Here is a 13,729-nt window from a genome sequence, read left to right as displayed (position 1 = left end):
ATGAGATTTACAGGCTGACGAACCCATTTTTAGCTAGCTGCATTCTTCCCTTGGTCCAGTAGATGGTTGCAGAGCAGGAGGAGAAGGAAGAGGAGGAGGAATTCCGAGTGAAAAAACAACTAATGCCCATCCACTACTATTGAATGAGAGGGTGGAGGGGGATTCGATTCCGAAAGACAATCTCCCGAATTAGTAGTGACCGTTACTCTCCATCTTCTGTAGTTTTAAATTAGTCGATGGTGAGAGTTAATTCTACTTTTCCCCCATCGACTCCCTCGAAATCTAGTGTTCGGTTTTAACCCTTTTCCGATTAGTTAAAATGTAAAATTTTTGAATAAATTAGCATAAATTTGATTAATGATTATTTAAATTAGTATAATTAAAATTTGGTAACGTTTTGAATATTTAAAATTCCAAAGAAATTCGAGTTATTTGATAACTTGTATACACGTAAGAATCCTTAGTAATAGTATAAATAAAGGTGTTTTTTTTATATCTATGTATACTTTACTTAATTATCATTTAAATAAATATAATAAGAATAATTATAATTTAGAAAGTATTAGGATCAGTTAGAACTAATTTTACGCTATCCGTTTTCCGATAGGTAATTTCCTTATAAGGAAGTGGAAGTTTAATATTAATAATGAACATAGTTGAATAGAGTTAAAGCAAAAGTTAAAGAATAAGGATAAAATGCCGGAAGGAAGCGTGGGAAAATGAACCAGTCCAGTCGGAATATCGGTTGCCCTTGGCAACGTGGCTAAAGACACTGGAGAGAGAGAGTGAGACCCTTTTCCATTTCTCCCAATATCCTCCCATGGGGGTGATTTAGTAGTGGCTCACTAAAGCCCCTCCTGGTCCCAAACAGTAATTAGAGATGTGATTGTGTGTGTGTCTGTGCTTCACCTTCCTTTCTTCCTTTGGCTCCACACTCTCTCATCTCCACACTAAACTTAACTTATTCCTATATTTTGATATAAACAAACATAAAGATTTAAATAACAAATTTTTTAATCCGTTGTTTTAAACAATTTGATTGGTCGTATTGTCCAATTGTTACGTATGTTATTGTTTAACATAATTGTAAGTGATTCGTTTATTTAAATTTATTTTATGTTGATTTTTATGTGTTTATTACAATCCTATTGTGTGTTTTTTATAAATATTGTTACGTTTAAGTTGATTGTTTATTCAATTGTTACGTTTATTCTATTTATAGGTGTATTGTTTAAACAATGATTGAAGCTAAATGATGTTCGATTATTGATTATATTATTTATTTAACTATACTTATTATAGTTGATAGATATAATTATTTTAAAGATGGGAAGTATAATTATTTCTGTAGCTCCATTGATAAATTAGATATGAATTTTGGCTTCATTTTTCAATAAAATAAATGTAATTTTCATATAAGATGTAATATGATTGGCTATATAATTAAATTCAAATTATTAATATTAATTTTAACCAATTAAAAGTAGTTTTAAGTATCCATTTAGAGATTAAAAATTCATAAACTGAATAATTTTAGTACTAAAAAAATGCTTAGTTGTAAGAAGGAAATTTAATTTTTTTTCCCTCTAAAATAGGGAAGAATGAATATTTTATTGCATTTAAACACAATTATCATCATTATAATAGATTTTTATACTCTTATATTTAGTTTTAAACTTAAATATAGTTCTAAAAAGTCTTATAAATTAAAAAACAAGCTATAAATAACAATTTATATTCATCTTTTTTTAATGTACGATGGAATAATTAACTCGTAAATTAACTAACTCGATAATGTCTATCAAGGGATATTATCATAATTATAAATTTAAAACGTTTATAGTAGATTTTAATAATAGTAAAACAATGCTTTCAACATGTAAATATTACAACCAACAATAAAATTTTATGGAAACATTTAAAGCCCAAGCAAGCAAGTAGCAATAGTTGTAGAATTTTCTCCCTTATTAGGTTTGCCTGTTTAGGTCCATTAGACCATGGCAGGCCAACTGGATTAGTCCCTGATTAAGACCCTCGTGATTACCAAACACAGTCAGTCAGTTCGACATTTATGTCCGGATCCATCTCACCAGTTTGTTTCTGTATCGATGGAACAAGAATTAGTTTGGATTCATAGCGGTTTATGGTCTCCAGATTATGAGGAATTAAACAAACAATCGTTAAAATCGATTAATTTAGCATTAGTCACATACAGAAACACACACACACACAAATACAAACTCGTGCTAAACTCGAGTGAATTTCTCTCGTTTCAGCTCCTAATATATATATATAAAACCGAAACTGAAACTATAAAAATCCCACCCAATATAAAAAAAGCTCTCTTTAGACGAAAATATTCCATAAAATGAAGCAAATGATGGCCATTCAAATTGTTATTCTATGTAGATCCTATCTCACCTCTAAGCTCCATTTTTTTTTTTTTTTTTTGTTACTTTCCTGGATCCACATGGCGCATGCCTTGATCACGTGACAGGGGGATCATTATTATTCCATCCAACATCCCTGCAATCGTCAGATTTACTTTGTCGGGATTTTTATTTCATTCGCTGGACTTGGCCTAATTGTTACAACCCTCTTTAAGAGAAGAGGTCATTCTGTTTTATGTGAATAGAGAACTTCTATTGTACTTTTTAAGATTTAACAAACGATCCCATTCGCTCACTTTTATGTTATATTATTTTAAAATTTATTCTACATTACTTTATATAAAGAAAAAATAATAATAATAAACTAATATTATAAGGTATTATAGATGATTCACATGTATACTTAATTATATTAAGTGAAAATATCTAGGTCGTATCTGGCTGTTAATTATCGCAATTTATCCTCAATTATACGATGATTAATTATTTGTTTATATTAATTTTTTTCTCTAATAATTTATTAATGTTTTCTTTTTAATAAATAAGATATAACATTTATTCTTTTAACAACATTAAAAGGTAGTGCGATGTTTTAGCAAGTGGATGTAAGATTTTAGCGCCTTGTTTTCTATCGATATGGCACTAAATTTTAAGTGTTATTTTAAAAAAAAATAGCGATTATTTGCTTTCTTTTATGTATAAAAGACATTAATGAAGACATATAAAAGTACGAAGAAAGTAGAAGTTAGTTATCAGGAAGCCTTGCTGTGCTCGATAGATTAATGTCTTATTGGAAGTAAATGCATCTAGCACATCTCCAAATCTTTTTTTGCTAATTTTAATCTCTTTCTAGCATTCAAAATTAAGATTTTCTTCTCATCTTTTTTAAATTCTTTATTCTAGAATAATTAAATTATACATATAACACGACGTATACATCACTTAACAGACATTAAAATTGATCAACGTATCTATAAAATGGGAATTTAATAATAAATTTAACATTTTATGCTCTTAAAATGGAGTTAATTAACTTTGAATAATTTATAAATTAAAAAAAAATATATATATATAAATTATAAGCATTTAATTATAATAACAAGATAAAATTAATTTAATAATAATCAAAATTTATTAACTAAATTTAGTTAATTAATTATTAAATGATTTTTTAAATAAAAAAAATAAATCTATAAAAGTAAATTAATTAAAATATGATATTTTGGAGTGAGACAGACAAACAAACAAACCCAAAAATTCAAAAAAGAATCTTAAATTAATAAATAATTTTTATGGTTACTTGACTGGAATAATTTTAATTTATTAAATTTTCTAAGCCTTTTTATGTAATATAATCTGCTTTAGTTCATTATATTTTGTTTGTTTTTGATTTAAAATAAATAAGAAAGATTTGTCATTCGTAAAGGAAAATAAATAAATAAAAATTATTATTATTATTAATTTGTATCACTTACCGAAAATAATTAATGAACTTTGAACCTTTTTTTAAATCTTGAAATATTAGAAAATCTTCAACGAAATTCTTCTTTAAACTCTGACCTTTTGACCTTTCACCCCATCAAAAAAAAGGCAAAAAAATTTAATTTTTTAAATTAATTTTAAATATTATTTTAAAGTTAAAAAACTTATAATTTTTTACGTAAAATTTTAAATAAAAATCGCATAAAACTTAAAAAATAATCAATTAATTCCGTGTTTATAAATCTAAAACAAAAAACACGTGACACAAACCTTCATCTGGCGAAGTTCGAAAAATGTCAACAAAGCGCCATCTATCGGCGTCTGGGAGAACTACAGGAGGAACCTTAATTTTGGAAATTTAATTAAAATTAGTGACTAAGTCAATTTCGTGACGTATTTAAGTATTTTAGATAATCCAACTACAGTCGATGCGAGTGGGATGGAAGCTAATATAAGAGGGGATGGATGGAAAATGCGTTCGTCTGTTGGTCCGCCGGTTATCTTCTGGTGTGGATGTTTTAGTTTCGGGTCTCCCGTATACCCTTATATATATATATATATATATACATATATATCCTAGCGACATCACCCTCGCGGGAGTAACCCAGTCCATCCCGGGGACAAAATCGCATTCTCCATCCCACCAATCACTCTGACACCCCGGGGTAATACATGCATCCGTAGGGACATTCATGTCTTGACTTGTGTCGATGATTTCTTTCGCTCTTTGAGCTTTATCAGTCGACGTCAGAAAATGCACCCGAGGGACCTTCTTTTTTGATTCTTTTCGTCTCTTCTATGAGCACACAAAATATCCTTATACATTTTTCTCAAATAAAACTTCTCTTACCTCTTCTTCCCCCTCTTTTAATACGTCTTAATTCTCTTCCTTTACTAAATTTCAAGTCTTGCAGTTTAAAAGTTTATTGTTTTTATTTTAAAAAAATACCCATTCTGTCAATGGTTTGGTGTTTGTTTAGGGAAATTTTACTGATTTTTTTTTATTGTTGATGATGTTTAGCGAAAAATTTAACTTTCTACAGTAAATTCTGGTTTTTTTCGGGAATTTTCCCCATATTATTTATACTATTTACGTTTTGAGGGAATTTTCCCCATATTCTTTACAATTTACGTTTTGAGGGAATTTTCCTTCCTTTCAGTGTAATATAAGTAGCTGACACTGGAGTTTTTTCTTCGTTATCTTGAAAATTCTGATCACTTTTAGGGAAATTTTTGCATATTCTTGAAATAATTATCTGAATTGTGAAAGAATTTTTCCTGTGTGTTGCTGGAATTCTGATCATTTCACCAATTTCCCCATTCTGGCATATTTAACAAGAATTTGTATGGAGTAAGGCTAATTTCCCTATCTTTTATAAATTCCTTATATAATTAATAGATATTTTTGAGAAATCTTCCTCAATTTCTTCATAAAGCTGATTATTTGAGGAATATTTTCTGTTGTATGTTACTGAGCCAAATATTTGACGAAATATCCCTATTCTACAGTAAATTCTGATGTATTTTCCCCATCGTTTAAGCTACTATTTCGTTGAAAATTGAGATTATTTGAGGAATTTTCCCCAGCTTTTGTAAATACCCTATTTTAATTTTTGAAATAATTTTTTGAATTAGATGATGATTTTTACCCTGAATTATGAAGGTCCAATGGCTGCTCGTGTAATTGTTATGAAGGAAATTTTATAACTTTTAACATTACAAATGTTAAATATCTTTTAATTGGACGGGAAAATCCCATTTTAAATCGAAACTTTCATAACAATAATCGCTCATATAATTGCAAATTAGGCAAATATGCCCATTTTTTAAATAATAATTTTAATATTTGCTAATAGAAATTCGTACTTATGATCTTAATAAACGCATTAGAGAAGAGGAGAAAGATAATAGAAGTCCATAATAACGTGAAAGTGCCAGATGCTAGAACGATGCTTTTTTTTTAAAAAAAAAAAAGAAAAAATTGTGCAATTTTCCTAAAATATCTGAGAATTCATAATTATAAACGAATAATGAAAACTAAACGATGCTTTTTCTGTACACGAAAGCGCAGGATCGCTCTCTCATCTGCCTATAAAAGTACTTCGACACTAAGCAAATTAGCCACTTTATCTAGAAAAATGGCTCATTTCTAAAAATTTTTTCGGCTATAAATTTAAAAAATGGAATTTATTCTTATAAATACATCTGTCGGAGTCCTTTACATAAGAATTTTTTCGTATAAAATCGTTTTAAAACATGAAATATGTATAGGCATCTTCCTCACTTCATTATGCTCATATTAGCGATAATATTACCAAAACACTATTTTATACAGCTACTAGACTATGTCAAATTTAATTTAGACGCTACCAGACCTATAATTATACCCGTAAAATTCTATGCTTTCTTTAATCACAGGCTATAGATCCATATTCATGATAAGTAACCTAATTCCTCGGCCCAAAAATGGGGACGAGGTAGCATATACAACGTTCCTAATCCCATAATTCGTACGGATTAAGGATTATGGATGACGAAATACATTATAGGAGAGCGTAGGAAGAGAAAATATTCCTTTAAATGCATATATTATCGGTGAATTGGGCGATTTAAACGGAATGTCGCGACAAACTGTTGATAACTTGCATCACAAAAATGACATCGAAGCTATTTTCTTTCATCTTCGACCTATCGATCATTTGAGAATCAATTTTCCTTTCGACGAATATACGCTATTTTTCAAAGGAATCACGATCGGAATCGAAGCAACAAGATTCAATACAAAATATATAACAGTTTGTTTACTTAAAATCCATTTGGATCCATGATCCATTCTGATTTTTCCACGCTGATTCTTCCCTTCAGGATGGATTCTGTTGATAAAAATGGCCGATTAAATGATGATTTTTTTTTCTTCTTTTTAAAGAAAATACGCTCTTCCAGTAATTATATCTATTTAAAAATATATGTATAAAGTTGGCATGAATCTCTAAACACGGTTTTACGCATCAGAATACGGTTATTATTATCTTCAAAGCGTTTTGTATTTTATTGAATGTATACAATAACAAACAACGGAACGGAGATATACCTTTTGTTTCCGGTCCGGAAAACTGCAATGATTTTGTATAACGGAATCCGGAAATGGCGGAAATTTCCGAGAACAGATAAGGCATTCTAACATGCAAGAAAAGACAAATTAAACGTTGAAGCATTCTCGCGTACGTAACAACCTGATCGCCATCTTATCCCCCTGCACGAGATGAGGAGGGATGCGGAAGATGATCGCCTTCTTGTTTTATGTATTAATTAATTTAAAACGTTGATATCACTAACCGATATCTCTATTCGCCCCCAACTAAGAATAATAGGGACGAGGAAGATGTCTGCTTATTTATTTATTTAATGGTTAATTAAAAATTGTGTTATCGGTACGTCATCTTTCCTTCGTCTACAAAGGATGAGGAAGAAGTTGGAGTATTTATTTGCTGATTTAATTAAAATTACGATATCACGAATATCATCTCTTCTCATCCTCATCCTGTTACGTTTACAAAGGATGAGGAAGATGCATATTTATTTATTTATTTATCGATTAAAAATTACGTTATCACGAATACAATAGTGAAGCTGGCGAGCGTGAGAGAAGGGAGAAGAAAAATTAAAGCAGGGTTTTAAATAATTGAAAAGGTTAGAATTACTGGCATTCTCGTCATCTTTGACACGTGCAGATCGCATGACGAAGAAGGGGGACGGTAAGAGGGGGAAGGAAGACGAGGGGAGAGAAAAAAGCGCGCGCGCGCTGGCGCGCTCGTCTCCGAGTGAGAGAGAGAGAGAGGTTGCTTTTTGGTTTGGCTATTGTCGCCCGCTTTGATGCGGTCTGTAAACAAGAGCGGGGGCTGCTGCTATGATTTACGATGCGTCCGCAGAACACTGGAGAGACAGCGCTAATGAGAAAGTCTTCGCAGGCTAACGAGTAAAAGAGCAAAATGTAGGCGGAGTCGGTGGCAGAGAATGTGATAGATGAGCGCTGCTGCCTCGCAACTGGATGTCTTGATGGGAGAAGGCTTATTAATTAGTTGAGCATTTCGCAGTCGACTGCTTCGTCTCATCTCAGAAGGACGGACATCTTGACATCTTTCTTTATCTTAGCTAAGCGGTGCAGCTGATGTAATGGGTTTGGAAGACAGTTGAACGGTGAACGGGTGATATGTTAATGTTGTGTGACAGCGGAGGGGGTGGACGGGCGGGGGGACGACAATATCCGCGCATCTTGTTAGGGTTAATGTCATTGGGACTGATGATGTCCCGTCTGCCACCGGTTTTTGTCGCTGACAAGAACGGGTGGGACGAAGATGTGTGTAATCATTGTTAGTCGTTGATGGTTGACTAACGAGTGTTGAAGAGCTTTACTCTTTTTTTTATTTTTTATTTTTATTTTTTGATGGAAACGTGTTGAACGTTCTCTTGTCACAAATCAATTGAAACGAATTAAATGGGAATGTTTTAATGTTTTCTTAATAAATTCTAAGAGTCTTTATTATACAAATTTCCAGTGACTTTTTCTGTTTCGCGTGTTTGTCCCGTTCGTCTCGCGACTTTTACGTGTGTCATTATTTAAAGAAAGGATTAAGTGTTTACCGGTTACCATAACGACACGATGCGTGATTTCGAATATCGTTGGCGTCACGCAAATAAACGTGTTAAAAACTGGGCGGATTGGACAACACTTTAAGAGAATATTCGGGCACGCCTCCCCTTTTACAGTTCAATGTCTATCGATTCGTCTTGTCAAACGTCATTCAACAGATCACCCACCCTTCAAAATTTCTAACATTAACGACTTTAACAAGCGTGATTAAGTTATATAATTTTATTAAGAGGATAGACGAGAGAGATAGAGAGAGAAAAGATGGTGAGCAGCAAAACTATTCTATTTAGTTAGAAATTCGGTATTTTAAAACCACTTGGAAGTGTTCGAGTGTGTTCTTTTTAAGCCATAAAAAAGTAATAAAACAGTGCTACTTCAACCTCCATTTGAAGATATCTTTAAATTTTTACTGTCTCTTTTACTATATTCTACTCAAATGTCATTCTAGCGCCTGTCAATGTGTGAACTGTATCTAAGAGATTGAAAGTGCTCCCTTTTTTCCCCCTCTCTTCGTGTTCTTCTTTGCAACTTAGGTGTCCAATTCGAGAGAAGAGCATAGTTTCTGTCACTTTTCACAGAAAAGGCGTCAATTTTTGAACAGGTTAGAGCAGTTTCTATCGAAATGTCCTCTGGCTACATGGAGAGGAGGATGGAGGAAAAAAACCTAGGTTCAGTATTTATTTATATCCTGGACGTTAACTTTGCTACAACAACTCTCTCTCTCTTTTCGATTCTATCCAATACTTGTAGCAGATTTCGATGATAGTTTTTATTTAATCCCATAAAATCTTATATAAATGAGCTTATTAATATATATATTCAAGAAATGCTTTCCGTCTATTTATAAATTTTTTAAAATGAATTTTTGGTTTATTTATAAGTAAATTTTACAAATTTAATTTTTCTAATAAATGTGGTTTATAATTTTTTTTTCCTTTTCTGTTATTGTTTACTGTCAGGATCAATTATATTATCTAAGAATAATTTCTTGGTTCGGGATCGGGTCGTTGTTTAATCCAAAACTAAGCGGTTTAGTATGGAAAGGGAAATGTTTTCTACGGGATTATCTTAATAATACCAGAGGATTTTCCCATAGAACTATCATTTTTCTATGCATTTACAATCCCTTCTATCGTTCAAAGCCATAAAACTTCCGTTCTTTCCCAGTTTTTCCGCCACATTCCACCTGATCGGACTTTCCTATTTTCGATCTAGCAAAAGGAAGTAAAGGAAAAAAAAAAAAAAAACCTTTCTCTCGGGGTCAGCGACCCTTTCTCGAAATTCCGCCATTTCCGACCGACCAGTGACGTCACGTGACACTGGACATTCCTTTCCGGAATTTCCGTTTGCCTGCAGCCCGTCGCCATAGCAACGGGATGCCCGGGATGCAGAAGCGCGCTAGAGCAGGTTTGCTCTCTAGAGGAATTCGCTTCTACCGTCTCTTCAATTTATTTGGTCGCCAGGAAGAGGCTACTACTGGTCTGGGGGGCCAGCAGGGGAGGGGGACCGCACCGCGTTCCTTTCCGGATTTATTAACGCTGTCTTGCCATAAGGATTGTCTGGTTGTTATAAGGCTGGCGTTAAACAGTTTTGTTCGCTTGCCTTCTCTCTCTCTTTCTCTCTCTCAACTCTCGCTCCCTCTCTTTATCCCCTCATCCTCTCTTCCCCTAATTGTATTTACATAAAAATAACTATCAAACTTCATAACTTGATAATTGGCATCTTATAATTCTCAATAATTCGTAACGGAGTTTAATTAACTACGTAATTAAATCCTAGTAAATTTTGACGGATTTTATAATCCAAAATTATTGCCAATTTATAATCTACAAAGAATAAGCTAATTCATATCCTTATTTAAATTAGCAGTTGTAGGGGAGAAGTTTGTTATCACGTCTACTTTCTCCTCATCTTTATATACTGATGCTTGTATGCGATGCTTCTTCACTTTTCAAATATTCTACCCTCACCAATCGATGACAACCTGTTTTGAACAAAACTTCTAACAGAAACAAAATTTAAGAAGTTGGAAATTGAAGTCGTTTCTGAAGATCGAGGACAGAAAAAAATAGGATAAAATTAATTTTACGCCACGTCATTACTACACTTACTTCACACACACACACACACACACATATATACATATATATGTATGTATATACGAACTTAGGAGAGTATAAATTTGAGATATTCAAAAAAAAAATAAATGCAGAAATGGTTTTAAAAAATAGCAAGAAACGGTACGCAAGTTTTCAACCCCCAACACAATGAAAAGAGACGAAGAAGGAAAAAAAAAGGGAAGAAGAGAAATAATTGGAATTTTTTTCCACAACCTCTCGTCATCTCAGTCGAATTTTCTAATAGATGCCACTCCTTACCACAAGAAGGGGGTGAACAGACGAAAAAGGGGGTTCATCTCTCCCGAACACCCCCAAAAAAGGGGGTTTCTCTCTCTCTCTCTCTCTCTCCCAAACACCCCCCTCTTCCAATGTCATAACCGGTCCATTTGGCAAACTGGTTGCTTGGAACATTTCTTTCGCTTTTCTTCTAATTCTCCCGCGTTTTCCGCGCAGAAGGCACGGAATTCATTCTTTTACAGACCTCTTTCCCCCTTCACTTTTTTTCTGCTCCCTTTTCCATTCCGCTAAAGGAATTTCTGGTCGGCAATTAATCAAGATTGCAGACTTAACACGCTCCGGTGGTTCTGCGGTTTCCTTACTGGGAATGGTTTTTTAGTTCCTCATCTCCCGATCTTTTCATTCTCTTTTTTTACGACTCTTCTCCTCTCACTGATTAGCTATAATGTTGTAATTTATGTCTTGCATCGTGATTGTCAAACTTATTAATGACAGCGTGAAATATGTAAGCTTCAATCTAAGTAAAGTCTAGAATTCTTAATGTAGATAACCGAATGTTTCTACATTAAGAATTCTATTATTGTCTAAATAAATCCCTTATCTTAATATTTAATCTGATTTTTTTTAGAGTTATGTCTACGGAATTTATATATATTTTTTCATAATTATTTTTTCAGTTCTTAGTCTACGAAACACTCAAGAAGAAGAACCTCCAGATCCTCAATTAATGAGGCTAGACAACATGTTAATAGCAGAAGGTGTTGCTGGACCAGAAAAAGGTGGAGGTGCGAATGCGGCTGCTAATGCCTCTGCGGCAGCATCGGGTGGTCCTGGTCAACCAGAAAATACTATCGAACATTCGGACTATAGGGCTAAATTGGCACAAATCAGACAGATTTATCACCAAGAATTGGAAAAATACGAACAGGTAAGTAATATAAAGTGCGTGATAAAAGTTTAAATTGTTAAGTTTTAAGATATATCTAAAGAATTGAATCGAAAAATATGGATAATTAAGTGTTATAATTTGAAAAAATTCAACTATTAAATTTGCATCCTCGGGCTAGAGCAATAACAAACTAATTTTGAAATAAATCGATTTTTAAATCTAAATTTTTAGCGAGTTTCGTGATAAATTAATCAGAAAAAGTAGGAATATCTCCGTAAAGAACTTAAAAGGAAGCCAAACTTTTCATTAATAAAGAACTTTTTATCGCTCTTGCCTTAGATAATGCTTAATTTCAGATACAAAAATTCTGTTGACAGTGATTTAAAATAATGTTTAAGACCCGAATTAACGCAAATTAGACATTAAAAAAAGAAATAGGACTGTTAGATAAACTAAAAGTGACCTAACTTAACATCATTTTCGTCATTCATGAGATTACAAGAACACTTAAAGTTTTCTGCAGTAGTTTGATCGAAAAAGTAAAACTTTAAACTAATTATATAAGATTTAATTTGGTAAAAGCCTGATGTATCATCAACAATCATAAGAAACATAAATTGAAAAGAACGAATCCCAATTATCATCAGCATCTTCAGCATCTGCGAAATGTCTTTGTTTATTATTCGCAATCTTCAACTCATCGAATCGAAGCAACAACAGTCGAGAATTAGATAGAAAATACCATTAATCATTAGGATAAATTTTAAAAAATAATAATAATTTGAACGCCTAAAATGGCCTCCAAAACTTATGTATCAACGGCTATCCAGCAATGACCAGTTCCCTGTATCCAAGAGGGAAGAGTTGTTAATAGAGAGACCTCTGACAACTGAAGGTCAATCATATCAGCGACCCCCGGTGTCCTGAGCTGTTAGTTAGTCTGTTAATCCTTCTCTTCCGACATCAACGCCTATAAATTTCCCGCACAACAACCTGCTGTTACCACGTCCTTGATGGACGATCTAATTCGATATGGTGAGACTTACACACAGCTAGCACCAGATATGGATTAAGATGAAGTAGAATCTTTGTAATTTGACTTCGAGATTTTTTCTTTTTTACTCTTTTTTTCAATTTTTTCTATATTTATTCCCTTTCATTCGGTCACTGTTAATAGCGCGTAAACTGGATAGAAGCGATTATTGAAACCCTTCTTTAAAAAAAAAATAATAATAATAATGTTTTGCCTTTTAGCCACGTGACTAATGATCTGACAGGCGGAACTTTGCTAAGAAAAACTCCTTTGCTTAGCTTCGAGACGATAAGTTTTTAATTATGTCATCGTTTTATTGTTAATGCCCATTGCCCCGTGCGATGGGTAACAACAGTTACACGATAATAACGAAAAGTTCACGGATGGTGAAGATGCTGATGACAATAGGAGAACCGTTCCGATAAAGGGTCTCGAAGAAGTCTTGCCCTCTCCCTGGGTGTCCTTAATAGTTTTCGATTCTGTAGTAGAAGAATGTCTTTAAAAACTCTTTTGTTTGCCACAAAGTCGATGATTGATACCACTATTTTAATACGCCGCACCCCTATAAATGTATCGCGAGACCCATTGCAAAGGGTAGGAGCTGATTTATCTTAAATCGTTTTGCTTAATTTGCAATTTTTCTGTTTGATATAAGCTCGTTTCTATAATTCCACGAGTTAGAAAAGCATCTGTTGATATTAGGATATACTGCAGCACGATTTTACAAGCATAAACCATCTATAATTAAGCAGTGTGATGCGGACCTTTTTCTTTCTTTCTTTCTCATCCATCAAGCATTTTGGAGCATGGGAACCTCACGAATGGCGGGTAAGTAAAACGTGACCTTTGTCTCGACCTCAGTTTGACTGGCGTTCATAGACTAGGCCTATATGGGGAGGGAGAAAATCCGGGAGGGGACCGTGTACC

At 33.1% G+C, this 13,729-nt stretch overlaps 1 protein-coding gene across 1 annotated transcript in view; it reads left to right on the top strand.

Moving 5' to 3' along the window:
- Window positions 1–13,729, top strand: part of LOC111618269 (pre-B-cell leukemia transcription factor 2-like) — a 136,375-nt gene that overhangs the window by 113,404 nt on the left and 9,242 nt on the right. Inside the window, exon 3 of the mRNA XM_023359766.1 lies at window positions 11,558–11,808. Coding sequence (XP_023215534.1) covers window positions 11,558–11,808 — 251 coding nt within the window. The remainder of the gene's footprint in view (window positions 1–11,557; window positions 11,809–13,729) is intronic.

The sequence above is a fragment of the Centruroides sculpturatus genome, unplaced genomic scaffold (genome assembly GCF_000671375.1).
Source record: "Centruroides sculpturatus isolate CEXI.00-Female unplaced genomic scaffold, Cexi_2.0 scaffold154, whole genome shotgun sequence".
Classification (NCBI taxonomy): domain Eukaryota; kingdom Metazoa; phylum Arthropoda; class Arachnida; order Scorpiones; family Buthidae; genus Centruroides; species Centruroides sculpturatus.
Note: the sequence above shows the minus strand (reverse complement) of the source record. Positions and strands in the feature narration are given on the sequence as shown.